The 24,282-nt window shown below is 31.8% G+C and overlaps 2 protein-coding genes across 2 annotated transcripts in view; both read right to left on the bottom strand.

Annotated features, from left to right (window-relative positions):
- LOC128990479 (ABC transporter G family member 20) overlaps positions 1–16,161 on the bottom strand; it is a 72,359-nt gene extending 56,198 nt beyond the window's left edge. The window contains exon 1 of the mRNA XM_054412854.1: positions 16,050–16,161. The gene's annotated coding sequence lies outside the window, so the exon portion shown is untranslated. The remainder of the gene's footprint in view (positions 1–16,049) is intronic.
- Positions 16,162–20,727: 4,566 nt separating this feature from the next.
- Positions 20,728–23,575, bottom strand: LOC128983708 (uncharacterized). Its single transcript, XM_054403110.1, has 3 exons — positions 23,487–23,575; positions 22,232–22,256; positions 20,728–21,130 (listed from the first exon to the last, which is right to left on the bottom strand). Exons 1-3 carry the CDS (start codon positions 23,514–23,516, stop codon positions 20,778–20,780), a joined length of 408 nt encoding a protein of 135 aa, XP_054259085.1. The 5' UTR covers positions 23,517–23,575; the 3' UTR covers positions 20,728–20,777.
- Between the last annotated feature and the right edge of the window lie 707 nt (positions 23,576–24,282).

The following is a 24,282-nucleotide window of genomic DNA, read 5'->3' on the forward strand; positions in this document are numbered from 1 at the left end:
TTATAGTACTCTAACTAAAGAACATATCTCTCCCAATGAATATGAACATGCTAAAAATGTATGGTCCCATTTTAATATAAATAATTCACAAGAATATCATGATTTATATCTTAAAACAGATGTATTGCTACTGGCTGATGTCTTTGAGACTTTTAGAGACCTGTGCTTAAAAGATTACAAACTTGACCCCGTACATATGTATTCACTTCCTGGACTTACATGGGAGGCCTGTCTTAGAATGACTGGTATAAAATTACAACTATTTCAAGATATTGACATGCATTTGTTGATAGAAAGTGCGATTAGAGGAGGAGTCAGTATGATTTCTACACGTTATGCTAAAGCAAATAATAGATATATGGGTGAACACTATGATCCCAATCAAGAGAGTGTCTATTTAATATATTTAGACTGTAACTCACTATACTCTACAGCAATGTGCGAGCCACTGCCTGTGGATGGATTCCGTTGGACTAATGAGATAGACTACAAATACAATCAAAATGATGAGTTTGGATACATTTTAGAAGTTGATTTAAAATATTATAAAAGCTTACATGATTTACATAATGACTATCCATTAGCACCTGAGAAAATGAATGGCAAATTAATACCTAATTTAAATGACAAAACTAAATATATTTTACATTATAAAGCATTACAAAAATATGAGGAATTGGGTTTGATTGTTACAAAATACCATAGAATTTTAAAATTTAGACAGTCTAAATGGCTTGCGCCCTATATTAATTTTAATATTGAAAAACGCAAATGTGCTAAAACTGATTTCGAAAAAGACTTTTACAAATTGTTAAATAATAGTCTCTTTGGTCGAACAATTATGAATCAACGAAAGTTTCGTGACATATATCTCAAGGATGAGTCACTATTAACAAAATATGTCACTAATCCAAGGTTTGATTGTAGCAAAAAGTTTGATAACAATTTACATGCTATACATTTCAATAAATTAGTTGTAAAGTTTAATAAACCTATATATTTAGGAATGACAATTTTGGATATCAGTAAAGTAATAATGTATGATTTCCACTATAATTATATGTCAAAATTTAAGAACAAAAGATTTCTTATGACAGATACGGATTCTTTAATGTATTCTATAGTTACAGAGGACTTTTACAAGGAAATAGAATGTGACTTGCACTATTTTGATACCTCTGGATATAGTAAAGACCATTTCTTATACTCTGATAAAAATAAAAAAGTCACTGGCAAGTTTAAAGACGAATTAGATGGTCATATTATGTATGAATATTGTGGTTTAAGACCAAAGTTATATTCTTATATTCCTCTAAAATGGTTATATGAAGAAGACAAGCAAGCTTTAGAGGTGAAGAAAGCTAAAGGAGCTGATGGTGCTACAGTTAAACATCTCCTTAGACATCAACATTATTTGAACTGTCTTGCAACTGGGCAAGATTACTATGAGAATGTGACAAGAATTAAATCTACAAATCATCATCTTCAAACCTTGACCATGAACAAGAAAGTACTATCCTTTGACAATGACAAGAGGTTTATTCTGGAAGATGGCATCAATACTCTTGCGCTTGGTCATTATAAAATTGATCAAACATAAATTGTATGTGTAGATATAAAATAAATGTAAATGTTAAAAAACTCCAGTCTTTTATTTATTTACCCTTACCATCCTCTTGATAGAATTGGTCAAACATAAATCTATATTTGCCATTATTCTTTGACCTTTCTTTGTCTATTACGAAAAAGCCATATTTAGTTTTATCCCAACATTGATGACAGAGATTTTTAAATTGGTTAAATGAAAAGTCATTACCAACATGATTGTTATATACATGTTTTAAATTTAAATCATCTTGTTTAAATAATATAAGGAAATTTACATTATCACGTAAATGTTTGTGTACTTTGCTGTAAGATTGACACAAGTAAAAACAGTTAATATTTTTATGTCGACCCATTGAGAAAAATTGTGTAATATTTGGACTATTTATGTCATCAAATACAACAACTGACTGTGATTTTACATCATTTGGTGTGATTTCACAGTCAGTAAACGTGTGTAATTTCACTTCGTCACACAAACTAAATATTTCAATTATTTTTTTATATTTTTCTTGTTCTAAAGATTTAGATATTAAATATAAGTTTGTAAATTTTAATCCTTCCTTTCTTACAATTAAGTTATAAATTACAACCGTCTTCCCACTTCCGCTTGGACCACAAATAACACATCGAATATTGGTAGGAAATAGACCCAACTTCTTTCGTATATTTTCCTTAGTATGTACTATTTTAAATTTGTGTTTTTGTTGAATAAAAGACATTTTTTATATAATAAAAATGGTAAAAAATGTTAATAAGAAAACATGTAAAAAGGGCAAAGGTTTATTCCTAAAGCCTTACAGGGGTCGAGGGTTATTGAATACTCTTATAAATAACCTTCCATTCCCACTTCACATACCATCATATCGGTACTGTGGACCTGGAACGAATATACGCGATAATCTAGCCAAAAATGTACCTCCAAAAAATAAACTAGACTCTTATTGTAAAGAGCATGACATATTCTACATGAATAATCCCGATACCGCTGCTCGGAACAAAGCAGACATGAGATTAGCAGACTTAGCTTGGACTAGAGTTACAGCCAATGATGCAAATCTCGCTGAAAAAGCTGCTGCTTATGCCGTGACAAATTTGATGAAGGCAAAAGCAAAAATGGGAATGGGATTAAAATTTAATAAAAAAGATGGACAACTACCAGCTGTTAGAGGCCGCAAAAGACGTGCCTCACTTCCGGGGGGTGTACCTAAAAAACGAGCTAAAAAATCTAACACCGAAAGTAAAAGAGTGCGGAATAGTTAATTTAGACAGTTCATCTGGCACACATTGGACAGCATATCGTAAAAATAAAGATATTGTAATTTATTTTGACCCATTTGGAATCCAACCTCCAAAAGAAGTAATTAAATATTTTGAGGGACATAAAATATTCTATACAACCGATCAAATACAAGATTTAAATAGTTCTATTTGTGGAATTTTATGTTTATCATTCATAAAAAATTTTTGTTTATAAAAATGGATTCATTTACTATAACATTTTCGGGTACAGAGCCAGAGCTAAAGTCAGTGTTCTTTCCTCCCATAGAATTAAATGATGATTATGTAATTGGATTAGTAGATTTTCAAAGTTATAATTCTATATTTAATGTAAAAAAACCACTTAATACTTTAACATATTACAAAGTAGAGAAAAAAACATTACCAAAAGGAGAGATCTCAGTTGATGATTTAAACCAGTTATTAGATGGTAAACTTAAAGTTATAATACATAAAAATGGAGAAGCATTAATTAATACTAAAGTCAAACTTTTATTCAAAGGGCTTATTCCAAAATTAAATCAACTTAAAGGCAACAAATTAACCATTAGAGAAGGTGATGATGTTTTCTATTATGACCACAAAGCTCCAGTTACAATAGAAATTTCTGAAGGAACATATGAGGTGGTTGAGCTTGCAAAGGAAATTCAAAAGCAAATCCCAGACTTTTTCCTTACAGCTAATAATAAAACTATGAAAGCGACATTACTTTCTAGCCATGTGTTTGATTTTACAAAACCATCTTTAGGGTCTGTTTTATTGGGATTTAAAGGTGTTTCTACTCCTGGTGTTCAGTTTGAATCTACAAATAAAATAAACATTAATAATGTAAATGTGATTAGAGTAAAATGTAATATTGCAAATGGGTCCTATTTAAATGGCAACAAATCACACACCATACATAGCTTTTATCCAGAAGCTCCTCCTGGCTACAAAATTATTGAAGTTCCAAGAAATATTATATATTTTCCTGTAAATAAGAGAAGTTTAGATGTTGTCAGTATTACATTTGCCGATCAACACGACAAGGCAATTATTGACTTTAACGGAGAAGAAACTACAATTACTTGTCATATAAAAAAGATATGAGAATTTATAAGAATTTATCTATAAGTGTACAAAATGCTAGGTTCCTACGATCAATAGGACTAAAGTTAAAATTTTCTATTAATAAAAATGGAAGATTTTCTAGACGTTACAGGGAAATCCCAATTCGACGATAGTGTGGTTAAAATTACAAATCACTCCTATGTTCCCCACAACACTTTGGCAATAAATAATTCTGATGAAATTCGAATATGTATTAATAATCAAGATTTGCTAACTCTCCCATGTAGGAGTTATCTGTATATTAAGGGAGAAATTGAAAATCATGATAAAGGTCATTTTATAAATAATGCATTTGCATTCTTATTTGATGAAATTAGATATGAAGTCGCAGGTAAAGAAATAGACATTGTAAGAAACCCAGGAATTTCTAGTCTTATGAAAATATTGAGCTCTTACAATAAAACAACTAAATTGTCAAATGTAGCATTTGATTCTGACACGAATTTAAAAGAGTTCCATAAAGGTGGCAAGTTTAGTACATGTTTGCCATTAGAGCTGTTAATGGGTGTATTTGAGGATTTTAATAAGGTATTAGTAAATGTCAAACAAGAATTGGTATTGAAAAGATCCAAAAATGATTTGAATTGTATATTAACAACCGCTAGTGCTCCAGCCAGTGGCACTGCTGATATGATTCCCAAAATTACACTTAACTCAATTCAATGGGTGATGCCACATGTAATACCATCAGATGGGGAGAAGTTACAATTACAAAAGATGTTATTGCAAAATAAAAATTTGCAAATTGCATTTAGAAGTTTAGAGCTGCATGAACTTCCATCATATCCCAATACTACAAGACATACATGGTCAGTAAAGACATCTTCCAGTTTGGAGAAGCCTAGGTATATTATATTTGGTTTCCAAACAGCTAGGGATAATAGTGCACGAAAAAGAACTGATGAATTTGATCACTGTAAATTAAAAAATCTCAAAGTATTTCTAAACTCTGAATATTATCCTTATAGTGATTTAAATCTCGACTTTGAAAATGGAGATGTCTCTAAAGCTTATGAGATGTTTATGAGGTTTAGAGAGACTTACTATAATACTATCCCAGATCCTATGATTAGTAGGGCTGAGTTTATGAAGAAATATCCACTAATTGTAATAGACTGTTCTAGACAGAACGAAACAGTGAAGGAAGGAATTGTTGATATTAAATTAGAGATTGAAACTGCAGAAAATGTACCAGCAAATACATCTGCATATTGTTTAATAATACATGATAAAGTGTTTGAGTACAATCCTTTGTCAAATGAGATAAATAAAATGTAAATAAAAGATGAAAAACATTCAACAAGAATTGGTTGACTCTGCAAATCAAATACGAGAGAAATATAGAGCTTTAAAACGTGGCAAGTTTCTAGAGGCTGAAGAGAGGTTTCAAACATTCCAACCTTTAATAGAGCCATTACAAGAATTAAAGAAAATCGCATCTATTAGTAAAACAGAGAAGCCTCAAATGGAGATACTCCCAATGACTCCATCTAGAATATCAATGATACCAAGATTACAACCAATACAACAATCCACTCCACAGAAATTAGATTTTGGTCTTTTAGCATCAGACTATTTAGGAAATTACCTCAGTAAAAGTAGTATGACAGACACTACATATGGTATTAGACGAGAAGCAAATAAATTTTTTATTGGAAATAAGGAAGTTGATATTGCCAATGATGATGTTACAATTGCAAATAAAACCTACAAGGGGACAAAAGGTTTGTGGCAGTTGTTAACTTTAAAAGAACCTGAGGATTATACTCCGGCTGATTTGCAAAATTATAAAGAAATTTTGGAAGCTACAAATGGGCATTTAAAGAGTTACAAAGATGGTGCACCAATTTCAAGTAATAGACATACTAAATATCTTAATATAATTAAACCTCTATTTAAATCTGTTGGTGAAGGTTTGAGACAAGTGACTGGTAATAAAATAGACTATATTTATTGGGATGATCCTAATGAGCTTGTAGATAGGTTAAGACTTCTTTGGCTAAGTCGCCAAGCCGGTAACTCAGGAGTGGATAATGAAATAGATTCCATTATTGAGGAATTGAGAGAAAGTGGTATTATTTATTAAATAAAAATATGTTTATAGATAAATTTTATCGTTTATATAATCCATAAAATAAGCCTGCAGAACCCAGGGCTAGTAGTGAACCTACTTTGAATTTACAAGACGATAGTTGGAATTGTTTAAACCGTAAAATTGGTAATGTTAAAGATGGAGAGTTTGTAGATGATGTATCAACTTTGGGTCAGACATTAACTAGAAAAGGTGATGTCTTTTTACAAGGTAAAACTAAATATGAGTTTTTAGAATCTAAGAATAAAAATTGGAATGCTAAAAAACAGAAAATTACTAATGTGGAAAAGGGTGAAAGTTTAGATGATGTGCCCACTTTACAACAGACTTTAATACGAAAAGAAGATGGTAAATTTGTACAAAACAATAATAATTATGAATTTTTAGAATCAGAAAGTGGTGTTTGGAATGCTAAGAAACGGAAAATTACTAATGTGGAAAAGGGTGAAAGTTTAAATGATGTGCCCACTTTACAACAGACTTTAATACGAAAAGAAGATGGTAAATTTGTACAAGATGATAATAATTATGAATTTTTAGAATCAGAGAATGGTGTTTGGAATGCTAAGAAACAGAAACTTAGCAATTTGATAGACGGTACAGATAGTAAAGATGCTGTGAATGTTTCACAAGTTCCAAAAATGGAAGCAGGCTATTGGAGTTTTAATAGTAAAAGGTTAGTACGTGTTAAACCTGCCATTGATGACACTGACTGTGTTATAAAAGAACAGACTATAACTTTTGATAAAAAAGAAAAATGTTGGGATGCCAAAAAACAATTTATAAGAAATCTACCAAAGGGGGAACATTTGGATGATATTTGTCTAATGTCACAATCTATGCATTACGATGGATCAAAATTTGTATATGGAGAAAACAAGTTTAATTTGATGGAATATAATCCTGATTTATTAGTTGCTGACCCAACATCTTTGAGTGGATTTAAGTATATAGATAATAGACCATATATACCAGAAAACTATGTATTTAAAAGAATGGAAGATAATCTTTTGATTGGGGCTAATGGTGATGTATTTAGAGTTACAGGAAAGGATGATGTTATAAAAAATGAATGAAATTGCATATGAACTTCATAAGCCTGCAAGAAAGAATTTCATAAGAAGGTCTTTTAAAGTATTGGGTATAAACGAAACCATACAAATAGATTTAATTGATATGCAAAACTATGCTAGAGACAATTCTGGCAATAAATATATTTTAACTTTAATAGATACATTTTCTAAAAAAGCTTATGCTGCTCCACTAAAGAATAAGACAGGGTTAGTGGTTACAGAAGCCATTAAAACCATTCTACCAAAGGGGGTTAAAAACATTCAATCTGACAATGGAAAAGAATTTTTTAATCAATATTTTAACAAACTAATGAAAAAATTAAATATTAATCACTATCACACATTTTCTACAACTAAGGCTGCAATTGTGGAGAGGTTTCAGAGAACTTTAAAGAATTGGTTATATAGGGAATTTAGTGCTCAGGGGAGTTATAAATGGTTGGATTTACTTCCAAAGTTAATTCGAAAATATAATAATAAAGTGCATAGATCTATAGGAATGAAGCCTAACCAAGTGAATGTTAAGAATAGTAAATATGTGCATGAGAGGTTGACTTCTAAAGAAGTGCAAGTTAAAAAGCCAAGATATAAGGTAGGTGATAGCGTAAGGATTTCCAAGTATAAACATGTTTTTAGTAAAGGTTATACTCCAAATTGGACAGGAGAACTATTTACAATAGCAGAAGTTAAGAATACAAAGCCTGTGACTTATATCTTGAAAGATGAAAATGGCAATATAATCAGAGGAGGCTTCTATACAGAGGAGTTGTTAAAGACCAAGTATAAGGACATGTATTTGGTAGAGAAGATAATTAGGAAAAAGGGTGATTCATTGTATGTCAAATGGCTTGGGTTCCCAAGTAGCCAGAACTCATGGATTTCCACTAAGGATGTCCAAGGGAGCGCGCCCGGTTCACGTGCAAATCTCGCACTGTCAAGTTGATGATTTTGAGAATATACATGTGAATGGATGTGGATTTGAAATAGTAATGGTTTTATACAATGGTATTGAACATTTATATAGGGGTGTATAGGCCAAGAGCCGGATTTTTAAAAAAGTGGTCAAAAAAAGCTCACCATTTCCAGACGTGTTTTTCAGTATTAAAAAAGTAAAAAATTTATATATGGGTGTATAGGTCGAGAGCTGGGTCCTTAAGAAAAGTGGCCAAAAAAAGCTCCTGGGGCTTCGGACATTTTTTTCGCCGAAAATTTTAAAAGTTCTGGGCCAAAAAATGCCGGAAGTGGGGTCATATTGCCCTATTATATCTACTACTGTTTTACAGCCTCAAAATCAGCTGATTCTTATTCGTACTTTTAACGATTAAAACTTCAAGTAAAATTGTCACAAAATGTGTATAATAAGATTATTAGTTGCAACAAATTTTTTTCTCGGAATTTTACATACACTATTAAGTAAAAAGTAGAGTATTATATTGCTTTGTGGTCTCGTTAAAACCAGTTAGTTTTAATTAAACAACAATTAAAAATCACTCTCCTTCACCATTAAAAGTTCTGTATTATTAATTGAATTAAAATCACTCAAGGGTTTGAACAATTTTTGTTAAGCGTTTGAAAATTGCATTATTGATTGGTTTGGGGAGTATTAGGAGGAAATAGTAGGAAAGTTACTAAGTTTAGATTTGCTTAATAACACATTAAGGCAACTTTGGGAATTTTTATATACGTATATAGGGAGGTTTATATGTATAATTATTGGTCTAAAAATCCCGTATGGCTTAAAAGTTGTCACGTTAAAGTTATAGGAATTATTTAATTGGTTGATATCTGAAAGGAAAGTTACAAAGATTACATTCGCTTGGTTGCTAATTAAGGAAACTTACTGGGAAAGGAAGTATACTGTAGGTGCGTGAAATGTTTTTGTCATATTAGCTGTGTTATACTCCCGCAGTATTGGCACACTATTTACCTAATTATTACCATTTCATTAGTAGGTTACCATGTAAAATAACACTGTAATGTTTTTTACTTAAAGCGTTACACAGGTGATACGCAAAAATGGAATGAAATATCTTGAAAAACTAAGTCATAATTTCTTATTTTATATAACTGAAATAAAAAGATTTAATAGTGAAATCATGAATTTATTCCTCCAAAAAAATATAAAGTAATACATATATTTTTGGAAATACGTTACCACATTATCCAGTACTTGTGGCAAACGTCAATAAAAAATTCAAACAATTCTATTCAACTAGCGATAATTTTCAAACTCACGCCCAAAAAATCACTGTTAAATCTCCTAGTTTAGATACAAACTGTGAAACTTAACAACATCCAAATATAATCCTATCCCCTGTAGTCTTCCAAAACCGAAAAAAAATTTCAACCAAGTTAAAAATAATAAAATAAACTGAGCAAAAAACCAATATTTACAAAATTTGTTTTATCATTAGCATATATTGTTCAAAAATCCAAAATATTATAAACAAAAATATGACCTTTGCCAGACCGGTTTTGAGGCGGACCAGAGGTCACAGAAAATCAGGACCAATGTCACCAGTTCTACATCTGCGACCTTGTCCTGGGGAATCCGACAATCCGGGCACCTACAGGGCTGGTCTGCGGTGGGGCGGAGTCCTAGCAGTTGATTACAGATTAACCTCGCTGGGAGACATTTTAATTAGTGTGGAGAAAGAAAAAACTTTGACGAGTGTCTCGAAAGGAATAGTATTTATAGTGGGGGGCGGGCTGGTCTAGTGGTCGGAGCGCGGGACTTCAGTTCCTGAGGTCCCGGGTTCAAATCCCGCCAAATCACCAATGGATTTTATATAGGTGATAATGAAACAACCCCTAGGTCTAGCCAGAAGTAATTTGAAAAACAATCTCGGGCTTGTGCCTAGCGTTCTAGAAAAAACTATTTAGTGCCTTATGGAATTGCAGCAGTATATTTCTTAACTTATAAAGGGTCCAAAATGGATTACAAAGAAAAATCTTCTGTCCTTTTTCTGTGATGAAATGGATATAGTTTTCAATTGATAGAAAACTCTTCTTCACTCTTCTTTAATTAGTGCGGAGGAAGAAAATTTGACAAGTGTTTCTGAGGGAATAGTATTTAATGCTCTTGTTCAACTGCAGCAGTACATTTCTTAACTGATAAAGGATCCAAAATGGACTAGAGGAGAACATTCTTTCATCCTTTTACTGTAATTAAATGGGAATTTTTTTTTCAATTGCAGACTTCATTCTTATATAATTAGTGCGCAGAGAGAAAAAATTTGACGAGGGACTCGGAAGAAATAATAGTAGGCCTATTTAGTGCTCTTGTGAGATTAGTAGTATATTTCTTAATTAACTTATAAAGGGTCCAAAATGGATTAGAGGAGAATATTCTTTTATCCTTTTTCTGTGATAAAATGGAGATCGTTTTTAATTGGATAAGATTCAACACGTAATTGACAACAATGGATAATGCCATCTGAATTATACACCAACATCTGCAGGAAGATCCGAAATTTAACAAATCTTGTCAAATAATATGTCCCCTGGCTAATTTCACATTGTGTAAATGCCAAATTGGTTGTATCATGGAATTAACCACCACACAATTTAACCCGCGGGCTTTTTAAACCAATAAGGCTTTAGAATTATTATAAGTACTGCGTAAAAACATGAAACTGTTTACCATTGGCTTGGCAACAATTAACCATTACACTAATTAGTATGCCGTAAGCAATGGGATTTTCTAATACCAAAAACGTACAGACAAAATAATTGTTATTCTTTCATATTGTCTGTAATTAAATTGTTTTCAATATTGTTTACTTAAACAATTGTAAACCATTAACTCTGTGCTAAGATTTGGTAAAATGTATGGTGCGATTTATATCAGAGAATAAATTTCTGTTCTAACAGAGCTAATAATTATAGAGATATTTTATATCAAATGGTTAAAAATATACTAAACGTTTTCGGGACTTTTCTAACACACTGTGTATCTCTAGGTCGAACAGGAACAAGGCACTAGTAGTCTTTGGCACGTATTAATAATTGTTATTGTTCGTATACTATAAATAATATAAATTTAAATGCAGTGATCATTGCGTGATAGAAATACAGATTGACTTCAACTAATATTTTGCACTGCACTTCTTCAACAACAAAAGTGAGGTAAGAACAAAACGCAACAAATTAACTTTATAACAAACATTTCCTTAACTATTAGAGCAATTGTTTTATGTTCAGTTTCTATGACTATAGATCGTTAACTATGGATAGAGATAGAACTATATACACATTCAACTTCTCTGCTAAAGTCGTAGCCAATTTTATAATAAAATTGAGCGTACAAGTTAAGTCAACAACGGAGCTAATTGTAAAGTTCTCATAGAAGTTGGATACGAAAACTTTTTAACCAAACCAATCTTTAACGAAACATACAAACTTTTATGTTACATCAACTATCACAGTAACAAATACCCCCGCCACAGCGAACCTGCAGACTAAGCGAATTTCCATTTGCTTGATTGGATTTACACTGAAATATCTCTTTAAAATATCACAAAATTATTCCCCATTTAAATACGAGTAGCATTAGTTTAACAAGTACTTAGGTTTGCTGCAACAGGGAGGGTTTAAAAGTCGCTTTTGTGAAATGTTAATACAGTATGCAGTTTAGTGTGAAATTTATGCATTTTCCAAATTTGATCAAAATATGTTCATAAACGAGAAAACTAAGTTACAGTTAGCCTATTTATTCTCCACAAGAATAACATAGGGTTTTAAATTTACAATTTTTTTAATTTTCTCCTTAACCATTAGGCGCAATATGTAATTTATTATACTAAATAATGTTTTTTTAAGCACTACAAAATGGTTTGGAAGAAATTGCAAATTTTATGTTTTAAGGGTCAAAATGGGTAAAACAAATTTTTACCCCATAAAACCCCCCATAAACCCTCGTTTCCATGATCAGATCATGCTGGTTCGTGAACTCATTCGAATAAATGTAGGTTTACACGTTTATACCAAATTTCATCAAAATTGGGTAATTTTTTGCTCGAGTTATCGTGCTAACGGACATAAATTTGAACGGGCGGTCTTTTTGGCCTCTAGGGACCTCAAAACGAAAAATCAAATCGGTCCCGGATCCAGGTCTTTCCATGAGTACTACGGTAATAGCTTATATATATGGGAAATTCTCTAAAACGTGTATAGTCAATGCAAAAACTAAGGGATAAAATATCACAACCATTGCACATTCTGTGACTGGCTCACCATTGTTGTTTGTGATCAACAATAGGCTACAGCTGGTCCATGCAGATGGGACATAATGTTTCAGATGCATTAAAATCAATTGTTGTGTCATAAGAGTTTTGATTCGATTTAATCCATCTTGCTTGACCCAGGTGTTCAACTTAGCTAATGCTAATGTATGCTGGACTCTGAACGGCCTTGTGGCAGTTGCTATACTTCCTTCCGAGGCCGTCTCCATTTATAAATTGTGACTTAATACTCATTTTCTCTAGTAGTTGCAATAGAGAAAACATTTGTCACAATGGACGATATAGGTACTTTGAGCTTAGTTTGTTTATTGGCTTTATACAAATTAATGGCATTGGTTTGTGATTAAATTATATACTGTATTGTCAGAGTTTAGAGCTACTTTAGTATGCGTTGGTTAAAAATATATTTATAACTATGATCTATAAAATGTTGTTGTGTCTACACAAAGAGAATTTATAATACATCAAATGTTCATCACCAAAAACCCATATGGTTTTCGTAGCTCAAATTATCAGCTGATTGAAGCTAATTTGATGCTATTGTTGGTAGTTCATATTTTAAACTGATTGAAGTTTTTAAGCCTGCTATTATGGCTGATATTTTAAGTATTAAAGAAAGTACAAAAATTGCCTCCTGTTATGGAGTGTACCAGTCTATTGTTCAGGTCCAGAGGTGGTGGAGAGTACAGAATGGAATAAATGCCTCTCTTAATGCAAGAACAACTAAACATTGAGATAATAAACCGTTCAAAAGTAGCATTGTGAATAATTGAAATATTGTTCAAGATTGGCTCAATTTAACAGTCCTTGATATATGAATTTGATGAGGTAGTCCACATCACTGTTTTGCGCGTAGCCCAGACCTTACGCAATGTGATTTTTTCATGTGGGGATGAGCAAAAGAGGTTAACAGAAGGAATCTAAAGACTACATGAATTGGAAGTTCCCATTTTACATGTTCTTGGTAAAGTTCCACAAAACATTATTCGAAGAGCTGTTAAAAATGTATCTGTTAGATTCAAAATGTATTGACAATGCAGGTGTATACATCGAGGTTTAATGTGATCCATAATGTTTAAATTTACATGTTTATTTGTTCTCTAGCACCATAAAAAGTCATGAAAATTATTAACTAAAAATAGATAGAGACTTTTCGGCCACCCTGTATTATTGACAGTGTACTAAAAAATCTCAAAACGAATACGTTATTCCGAAAGGGTTACATTTTAGTTAAGAGTCGCCATCACCCACGAGCTAATTCTGATACAAAATTATTTAGAACAACAAATGACATTTGAGTTCATAGCAAGGTTGACACATTCTTTAACTACGAGAACACGGTTTTTTCAAATTCAGTTTAAAAAATAGTGTCGGAAACGGCTTAATTCAAAGAAATGTTATGACTTTTTGTTGAGGGTTGATGAAGACGCTTAGAGAAATAAAGGTATCAATGCAATATAATTCTTAGTAACCTATTATTTCATCTTATTGTGTTTAATAAGTTCTGCATATAAGAGTTTTTTTTATAATTAGATTCTAGATAGGTCACCTATATTTTTATCAACACTATTGCTATGTGGTTTTTGTCTGTACGGCTGCGTATTTATTAATTGTACCGGCTCAACGCAAAAACTACGAAACGAGCATTACAATGAAAGATTATCACAGAAAAAGACACTATGTACAAGTGTATCTATTATGGAATTTTCCATATGACTGGCATTGAAAGAAGTTGTCTTGTTTACGATAGTTAGCAGCTTAGTGCTTTTCGATATTACAATAAAAATTATCAATATTATTAAGCTATGCAAATAATAATTTTCATATTAATCGGTAATGAAAACACTATTTGATGTCCAATGTCAATCAATAGTTTTCCTTTTCTATTTTCTTGTATTTCAAAAATTCATGAACTCTCTTTCTGTAGTCTTCGTTTGAATCATTCTTTGAGGTGTGAGCTAAATTTAAAATGAAATAAACTCTGGTATGAACGTTGTGTTTACAATTTACTGATTTGTTTCAATTTGTACAACATGTCAAAGAACATTAAAAAACATTTTCTCCATCATCTCCTTCAAGACGGAACATGGTTATTTCAAAAGAAAATGCAATTTGAAGTACATACTGTTTTCGAGGGGGAAAATCGTTAAATGAAGCAAAATACAGCATAAAATGCATCATTCGACTATAATTTACTACTGTATTGAGGACTATACCATACTGTCAAAAAATTTAATTTAGTTTTTCTAAAAAAGGTTTTTTAATTGGTGACAATTTTATTACTTTCAAACTTTTATTGAGCAATATTTTACTTATTTCATTCAAATCTTTTCTTACATGAAGGTATGTAATACAATTTATAATATTACACCTTTCCATCCATTAATTCAACAATCTTTAACTTATATTTACATTATTTAAATGTAAACATATTAGGTTTGTGTTTTATCAAGGAAGAACATGGAGAATAATGTTAGATATTTACAAAAAGTCTCCTAGGTGATTCACTTTTGTCCTTGGTGGATTCTGTGAGTCGTTAATGTTTGTCGTGAGTGTTCCCGCCAAAAGAAAGATCCTGGACCGGGAAATCCCGCCAATTAGTAATCCTACCGCCATCATACAACATGCCTTCATGATAACTTGCCATTAGCCATTGAGTAATCGATATTGTGAAAAGTTCCACCGTAACTCTGTAGTGAATAATTAAAATGTGTCTAAAATGTTAAAGATCATTTTATCTTTCTCTTAGTAGTATTTTTCTAATTAAAATCGTTGGTAATTCAATATCCACATTCTCGTAGACCACATTGTGTGGTCGATAAACAATGACATAAGTAAATTTCTAATAAAATCCACAAATTTCTTCGGTTTGCAACGCAGTAATATAAATTATCTATTGATATTGTTCTTAAAATATGGTGCATAATTTTAAAAGACCCAATATGGAAGAAGAGTGCGAATATCTACTTCAATTAAACTACTTATTTAATGAAAGGACTTTAAAATAAATCACTGGTATTATACCATTTTATACATTTTCAAACAATAGGTACCAAAGTTGATCCAATATCTTAGCTTACTGTTATTCCTATTATCCTATAATTTGGGCTACTTGAAGTTATTCAATTAAAAAAATATAATAATCAGACACTTTTCAAGTAGGAACGTAATACAAGTTCATTCATTAAAAATATGTCTTTTTAAAACAGCATACGACTTATAAAATTATTAACATGATGTGACCTTATTTCCATTCCTTAACAGCAACAAAAAACTAATTTCTACCATGCTAAAAGCAGTAAACCCCATTAATGACGTGAAGTAAAATTAAAATATAGAACGAGTAACAATAAACCCCTATTGTTGTTAAATTCTGCGTTAGTTTCAAAATTACTTCATTACGTTTTAGAATAATAAAACTCTTTGCTAAAAGGGGAGTAGGTTGTATTCATTGTTCAACTGTTTACGTACCAGTAATCATAAAGTGTGTAGTAACTACATAAATACATTTTCTATTAAAAAATACCTATTTATCATAAGTTATTTTCTTTCAAACATACTTATAATTCACGTAAAATTAAAACTAAAATCACTCTATGGTTTCATTTTTTTTTTTTTTTTAAATAATCAAAGAACTTTACTGACCTGAGATTTAAATCCTCTATTTTTATTGGCACACGAGAAATAGTTCCGCACACTGTTACTCGGCGCGCACTGACACTGATGCGCACTGCGATGTCGGCAGCGACGCACTGCCTTCTTGATCACTGAGAACTGAAGACCTCCTAGATCGTCGGCGTCGACTTGGTCAGCTGGTAGGGGAGGGGTGATAGGAGCCATACAGGGGAAACCATAGGAAACTCCGTTGTGTCATGGAAACGTTGTTTAGGTGATTTTTTTTATTCTCATTTGGTTTCCTAGAGTTACTTGAAAAGTGGGCTCGCACTGATTATAGCACGCAAATTAGCTAATTGCTGCATTTACTTATTTTTGCCGCACTCCAGTATTTCAACCAAACAACACAAAACAGTACTTTTATTAGGCACTTAATACGTGTATGCTTGAAAATAAGTTGAGTCCTTGGAGCCTAGACGTTCTAACTCGTAAAACGGTTAAAGAACAACAAAGAAAATTTATAATCTCACAGTATACAAGATATTTAAATTAAATCACTTTGGTGTTTGAAAAAATATTTTGAGATGCTAAATAACTCTTCAGCGGCTGTTTGAAATCAACGAAATTAATATTGCTCTTATGGTGGGCAAATCCAATATGGCCGTTAGCTTCCATGGATTCCCTTGGAAACTACATAACTACGAAGAACATTTCGCATCTCACAGTATACAAGATATTTAAACTATAATCACTTTGGTGTTAAAAAAATATACCGGGTGTCCAAAACCACCCGTACACCCCTTTCAAAACAATGGAAACCTTTTCTTACAAACAAAAAATAATACAGAACTAGCTAAATTGGGCACGGTCTACCAAATCATGATAATTTCAAATCCAAAATCACACCGGAAGTGGATTTTTCAGACCGGAAGTTGACTTTTTTAAATGTAAACTACCAATTTTGATTACAGAATCGGATTTTACGTTGAAAAATACATAACTTTTGTCTAAAACATTTTTTGAAAAAACTTGTTTTCTACCTCTAATGCCCCATTAAAGTCAATAATTTTTTGTCATTCATCTGTCAAAGTTACCCAAAACAATAATAGAGAAAAACTAATAACAAAAAAAATTACATAAAGACATGTGATAAATAGAATCAGCTGTTCATTGTTAACACCTTAGCAATTGAGTAACTGCTGGTCTACACATTGCTTAGTTTCATTTTATAAAAAAAATCATTTGTTTTTATATTAAGGGGTCAAATGTAAAAATTAATTATTAAAAAAATTAAACTTAGCAATGTGTAGACCAGCTGATACTCAATTGTATATTTAGGTGTTTAAAATAAACAGCTGATTCTATTTATCATATGTCTTTATGTAATCTTTGTTATTTGTTTTTCTCTATTATTGTTTCGAGTAACTTTGACACACGAATGACCAAAAATTATTGACTTTAATGGGGCATTAGAGGTAGAAAACAAGTTTTTTCAAAAAATGTTTTAGACAAAAGTTATGTATTTTTCAACGTAAAATCCGATTCTGTAATCAAAATTGGTACTGTAGTTTACATTAAAAAAGTCAACTTCCGGTCTGAAAAATCCACTTCCGGTGTGATTTTGGATTTGAAATTATCATGATTTGGTAGACCGTGCCCAATTTAGCTAGTTCTGTATTATTTTTTGTTTGTAAGAAAAGGTTTCCATCGTTTTGTAAGGGGTGTACGGGTGGTTTTGGACACCCGGGATATTTTTGGACAGTAAATAACTCTTTAACAGCTGTTTGAAATTATCCAATATGGCCGCTAGCCTCCAAGGATTCTACTACGACCAGCTGGAGCTGGTGCAGCGTTTCCTATTTCATTCTACCTAACCTACATAATAATAACGTGTCGTATAGTGTTTGAAAGACTAAACATTTTATATGATTTTATCGTAACTATGGGAAAAATTTAATGTGTAACACGAGTGCGCAAACAACTATTTAATATATTTTTATAAAACTCAGCAAAAATGTATTTTGGGGCTTTTTACTTAAATGTTTATGCGAAAATTAGAGAATTTTAGTGTAGAGTTGTCAATGCACATCGATGATAAAAATCAATAAGGGGAATCGTTAGGAAATTAGCTTGTACGTCCATGTAAGCTACAAATTATACTGTACCTAAAAAGCATAGTTCAAACTGTACTTTGTTCTACAAAATAAGTGATATTTTGTGACTAATAACGAGATAAATCTTATGCATGATTCTACATATTTGCACTAAAATATGCAATTAATTTTAGAATTATTGTAAGTAGGATTATATCTTATTAAACAACTTCTTGATGTGCATTATACATGTAATAAATTTACAAAAAGTAAATGAAAATACGTCTAAAAACACTTGAAACATATATTTACACTCATGCTGTTAACTCACAAGATGTTGAATACGTATAAAACATGTTCCTAAACTGTTTATTTACTGCATTGTTATTTATTTTTGTTACTAGAGTTATACCCTGTTGTTATTTTTTTTCTTGTTACACAGCCTGTTATTTTTCTGCAAGTATTTATCTGGTTTTCATCAACATTGTTCTGCCTGTATTTACTCATGTTGCACGGTTTTACTGTATTGCTATAATTATTGTTCTCTATTGTTATACTGGTGTTGTTTTTGTGAATATATCGTGTTGTTAACTTGTTCTTATAGTTCATTATTTGTAGTAAATAATTTTTTGAGGTTATCTTGTATGTCTTGTTTTTGAGATCTTGTTGTTTCCAGTTAGTTCACTACTTATGTACTGACCAGTCATTTGTCATAAAGACACTCTGTATTTTCTTGTAAAATGGTGTATCCGTTAATAAATAAATAAATGTCAGATCGATTTTGATTGGACATTTTAATCATTATCAGACCCAAGTGGCAAATGACGTCAACCCCCCCCCCCCCCCCGTAAAACACCGTTCCCATAGTCCGATCACGCTGGTTCGCGAATTAGTACAAATAAAATAAAATACCTACTGTCGCTAAAAGAATGGATAAAATGCAAACTGACATGAACACTTTATTAATGAAGATAAAAAGTTAGCTTTACATAAATTGTTTTCCTTAACTTCCAAACTTTTTATATTGAATATAGGTAGATTCAATGGGTTTTCCTAACATTTTTTCACCCCCTAACCTCTACACGTTCTCCGTTATTTGCTCAAAGAATGCCAAGTCAGTGGTCCAGCTCTGACCACACATTGTGGCGTAAATAAGACATTTATCTAAAAGCTTCCCTAATCTTTGCTTCATGTATGCTTGAGATTGGCGTCCGAGAGGTACACTTGATCTTTCACAAACCCCTAGAAAAAAAATAAAACCACAGATTTTGTCTCTATAATAAATTCAAACACTGCTTTCAACTGAAACTCCATATTGCAGCCTAATGTTTAAAAAATCAAACGCGCTAACAACAATGGAACAGCTGATTCCTGTTGAAGGGTACTGAACAAAAAGATGTCACCTTTATAAAACCCCATAGTTTACTTGTCTACGACCCTTAATACAGTAGCACGTATATTAAGCTGTAAATTTGGTCTATTCTTTTTGGGACACGGTGTATTTAATGATAACCAGTTTGGGTGAAAAAATAATTACCAAACGGGTAAAATTATTCTTGGAATTTTAATCATAGATTGCTGAAATCTAAAAAAAATAAATAAATTTTCGTGCATTCGTGTAGGCAATTAAGCTTGGCTATTTTACAACTAATAAATTGACTTAATTTTTTTAATTTTTTTGTAAAATCTTTAACGAACTAGGCGTTTACATTACTTTTACCTTTACGGAATACGTATTTTACTCATAACTACCTACTGCTAATAGTAAAAGTGATCACAGTAATCAAACCCTTACACTCACTTATGCAGTCAGAGGCAGGCACGAGATACCTAGTAGTTAGCTCGGATGTCAAGGAATCTCCTCTTAAGAAGCCATTTCCTAGAGGTCGACGGTTCAGTAATGAAAGGTAATTCTGTGACAAGTCATTGTGCAATCTGTTGACTAGTCAATGAATTGATCTTAGACCCTTGTAAAATGTTATTGATCTGTTGTACCTTTCGTCAACTGTCAACAAGATGTAATTATAAAATACATTTACCCTGTACAAAATTATGAAATAATTAAAACAATTGAGCAGGCTGGTTGATAGAGTACTACAATTAATTAGTAAACTACTTTTTTCATTTTACTAGACACCATTACACCCACGGGATAATATGTTAACATTCTCAAACAAATTTGTTTCCAGTGATTGTATGCTTTTGTACTCTTAACACATCAGATCTTGCAGTGGATGGGGGAAAATTATGTTTCACTACTATTTACAAATAAAACAAGTAAAAAAAATAAATACAACATAATAAAAATAAAATAAATAATTTAGAAGTTAAAATCACATGTGAAAAAACTAATTTGCGTATTTTTAAAATGATGTTATAAATACCGTACTTTATAAAAACTTTCCGGCGGGCGGAACCTAAGAGGGAACCTGTGTCTGTAAAAAGAAACAGACTTCATAAATTAAAAGTTAAAACCTTGGTTCTAAGACGTTTCCTGACTGTGCCATGCATGTAAACCAGTGAAACGGTAATAAAGTATTCCTATTCTTATTGTTATTAATTAATCTCGACTATAGTCTATTTTCAAGTGTGGAATATGGAGTGATAAAAAATGCTTTTCTTTCAACAAGAAGTTTATTGCTATCTTGTACATCCAGCTTCTTCACTAGTCCACACGAACATAGGCGCCATTAACTAGTCTGTAGCGTTTTTTCTTTATTGAATCTTTCCCGTTGTATTCGACGTCAATTTCGTCATTATTAACAGGCAGTACTCTTCTTACACCTTTTAACTCGCCATTTTTAATGCAGTTGTCAACACGATACCAGTCGACAAAAGTATGGGGAAAGTTGACATTTTTGGCATAAGTCAGCTTTTCATAGTATTCTATGGAATCAGGTTTCACAAGTGAACCCCTCCTTAGTGTCTTCTCATAGCAGGTCAGTTCAGTTCTGGGCCACCCCACATCTCCTTTTACAATTTCCCGTAGTTCTTCCATATAATCAACAAACGATAGTACTGAAAAAACGTGACAATTGGTTATATTTATTTGTAAAGAGTATTGTTGCCCTTAAGGAGAAAAGAAACATTGATATTGTAGGCTAATTAATATAATAAACCGATCGTCACAAAATCACAAAATTTTTGTGATAAAGTTGTCGTCGTGGTAGGTCTAACAGAGTTTCGCAAAATAAGATTGATTGAATCTAAGTTCAGAGGCGAGAGGGGCGTGTCTCAATACAGTCTTCTTTTTTACAATAGGAATTTCCAATAACTGTCATAAGGGAACAAGCGACAAATAATATATCCAGCATCAAGATTATTATTTGGTGAGTCGGTGGCTCAGTCGGTAGCGTCACCGACTTTGGGCCCAAGGCAGCGCGTCGGATCCTGGTAACAGTTTTTTTCTGTTTTTTTTTTACCGCTAACATTTCATCAGTACAGTTCACCTACGTACTGTACCGGGTCAACCCTAGCTTTGCTGGATACGTCCCACGCACGGGCAGTTAGTCTATGTGGATGGGCAAATGCAAGGTTAAAAGAGTCCACCAACTTCTTAAAACAAGTATATGGGTAATCTAGTAATTACTAAATAGAAAATAGTATTATGCTGATTGGGTATCGAACTGGTCTAGTGGAAGCTAGGGGCTTCGAATTCCCGGGTTAAAACCCCACCAATCACAAATGGATAGTATCTATGTGAAAACACAGCAACCCCCTATAGACCTGGTCTGAAGTAATGTGTAAAACAGTTCTACTACTTCTAAGTAGGTGTTCGTTTCAACCGTAGTGTCCTGAGATTTGAATGTAGGACATAAGGAGGTATTATGCTATTTGATGGCAGTTTATGGATAGGGATTTTACACTTACCATGGATTTTTTACTATGCCAGAGGTAATGATTAACAGTTGCTTTTTGACTATGCTCATTCTAATAAGTGGTTTGACGATAAGAAAATGTGTTTAACTTATATGTTGTAACCATTTTATCAGTCTTGAGGGTAAAAATAAAATTTGGCTTTATTAAATTCTTCTAATGGTTCAAACGACAGAAATCCTCGGGCTGTAAACCATAAGGTTCATAGTCAATGGTTGCACTTTTAGGAGTAGGATTACTTACCGTAGGCATCAGAGAAGGCGAACGTCTGTAAAAGAATATCAAAACCATATATAGTTACATATTTCATTTAGTTCTACTGTACTTTGTTATTTATAAAGTAAAAAAAAATTATTCTTCACAACATGAAACGATATGCATTTTTTGGCGTTTGAAAAATAAAGCTGAAATGAAAATCGTTGTGTTCTTACTAGGTGGTTACATCTTATTTATAATACATTCAATTATTTAAAAATCGACATACCTAATTAACTTTATGCCTAAAAAAATCATCACAAAATAAACCTAAATAACTTTATGGAAAGCTCCCATGTAAACAGCATGCGTATAGAATTTAAATAAAAAATTAATAACCCCACCGCAGCAAACCTGCAGACTAAGCGAATTTACATTTATCTGATTAGATGTTCAATTAAATTTATTTAAATAACATTAGATTAAACAATTACCTAGGTTTATGCTAGAGGGAGGTTATAAAGTTTGTAAAATATTAGTAGCTTAATATAAAATAAATACATTTGCCAAGTTTGATCAAAATCTAGCCATGAACAAGCAAACTACAACAGTTTACTTATTTTCGATAAGAATAACATGTTATCCGTAACCAACAACCGTAAAATAAACCTTCAATATAGGTACTAAATCATTTGTTTTTTAAGCTCTTTAAAGATATTTGAATAGAAATTGGAAAATGTTATGTTTCGAGGGTCAAAAATGAGAAACACCAATTATTATCCCATAAAACCCCATAACAGCCAGATTCCATAGTCCAATCATATAGGTTCGTGAACTCATTTAAAGTTCATCCCGCCCGACACCTTCAAACCAAATCTAATCTTAATTGGACAAAAATTACTCAAGATATCGCATTCATGGAGATATTTGAACGAATAGTTTTTTGGCCTATTGAGACATCAAAATAAAAAAAATATATCGGTCCAGGGTCTAGCTCTTGCCACCTACGGTAATACAGTAGCTGCTTCCATAGGGAAAGTTGCTAAAATCATTGAAATAACAAAATTAAGCTTAAAACCTATACATTCTAATATGATTTTAAAAATTGTTTGACTAGCTTGTTTTTACAGTAAATACATGGAATTTTTGCCATGTTTATTAAGCAATGAACTGATATTTATTTTCTAAACTGTTAGAAATTATACCGACCAATCAAAATAAGTCTTAAAACAACTCAATAAAATAAAACATAGGCATGTAATTCATTATTTTTGAAATAAAACATTTAAAACTTTAAACTTACGCAAAATATAATCAAGTTAAGCATTTGCATGTTGGTTTCAGTCAGAGGCAAGATGTACTAAAATCGACCTAAAAGTCACGCCGTTAAATACTAAAATGACAATGAACATAATCTTCTACCACATGTGTGTCGCTATTTAAGCATATGTTTACTTAGGTTACGATGTACAAACTGCCAACTTTTATGCCCTAGAATATTATTATCTAAAAAATTATTACATTTTAACTTTGTTCGTATTATGCAGTTTATAATCCCAAGACAACAGAAGTAATAGTGTACTATTGTTTCCAAAAAATGGTCCCTCAACTAAAATTGGCCAAAGCTACAATATGCGTTGCACATTGATCTCTTAGATTTGGCAGAAGTTTTTGTTGAGATTTTAGCCACAAATACTAATGTCAAATGTAAAATTCTATATTTTTATGGTCATTGTTTTTTAATGTTTGGAAAAAACTATATCCATTGTGATCTGAGAAAATAGGTATTTCGTTTAAAACTTTAAATTAATTAAATTTTGACTTTTTTTTAGATTTGACTTGTGGAGAGAGGAACAACAAATCCTTATTTTGTTTGTTTCATCACAGTTTTTATTTACAATCTGTTCAGCTTTTTGAACATTCAGCAAATATGAGAACAATTTATAAAACGTTACTCAGTCTCTATCCATCGACAGACGTAACTCAAACAATATTTGAAGGAAAAAACAGCAATATACTGTAAAATAAAATTATTTAAACAAAGCGTGAGCTGAGGTCTTAAACATGTGTTCTTTTCAGTCTGTAAGTAGCTGTACTAT

Source organism: Macrosteles quadrilineatus, unplaced genomic scaffold (assembly GCF_028750875.1).
Source record: "Macrosteles quadrilineatus isolate MER2022 unplaced genomic scaffold, UCM_ALF_1.0 Scaffold_1__1_contigs__length_201487025, whole genome shotgun sequence".
NCBI lineage: Eukaryota > Metazoa > Arthropoda > Insecta > Hemiptera > Cicadellidae > Macrosteles > Macrosteles quadrilineatus.

What these genes read in the sequence shown, in the direction of transcription:
- LOC128983708 (XM_054403110.1), bottom strand. Translation starts at nt 23,516, where the DNA reads ATGCAAATGCTTAACTTGATTATATTTTGC. An exon ending in TTAACTTGATTATATTTTGC is followed by an intron (nt 22,257 to 23,486) that starts GTAAGTTTAAAG and finishes ATTCTTTTACAG; the next exon opens with ACGTTCGCCTTCTCTGATGC. An exon ending in CGCCTTCTCTGATGCCTACG is followed by an intron (nt 21,131 to 22,231) that starts GTAAGTAATCCT and finishes ACGTTTTTTCAG; the next exon opens with TACTATCGTTTGTTGATTAT.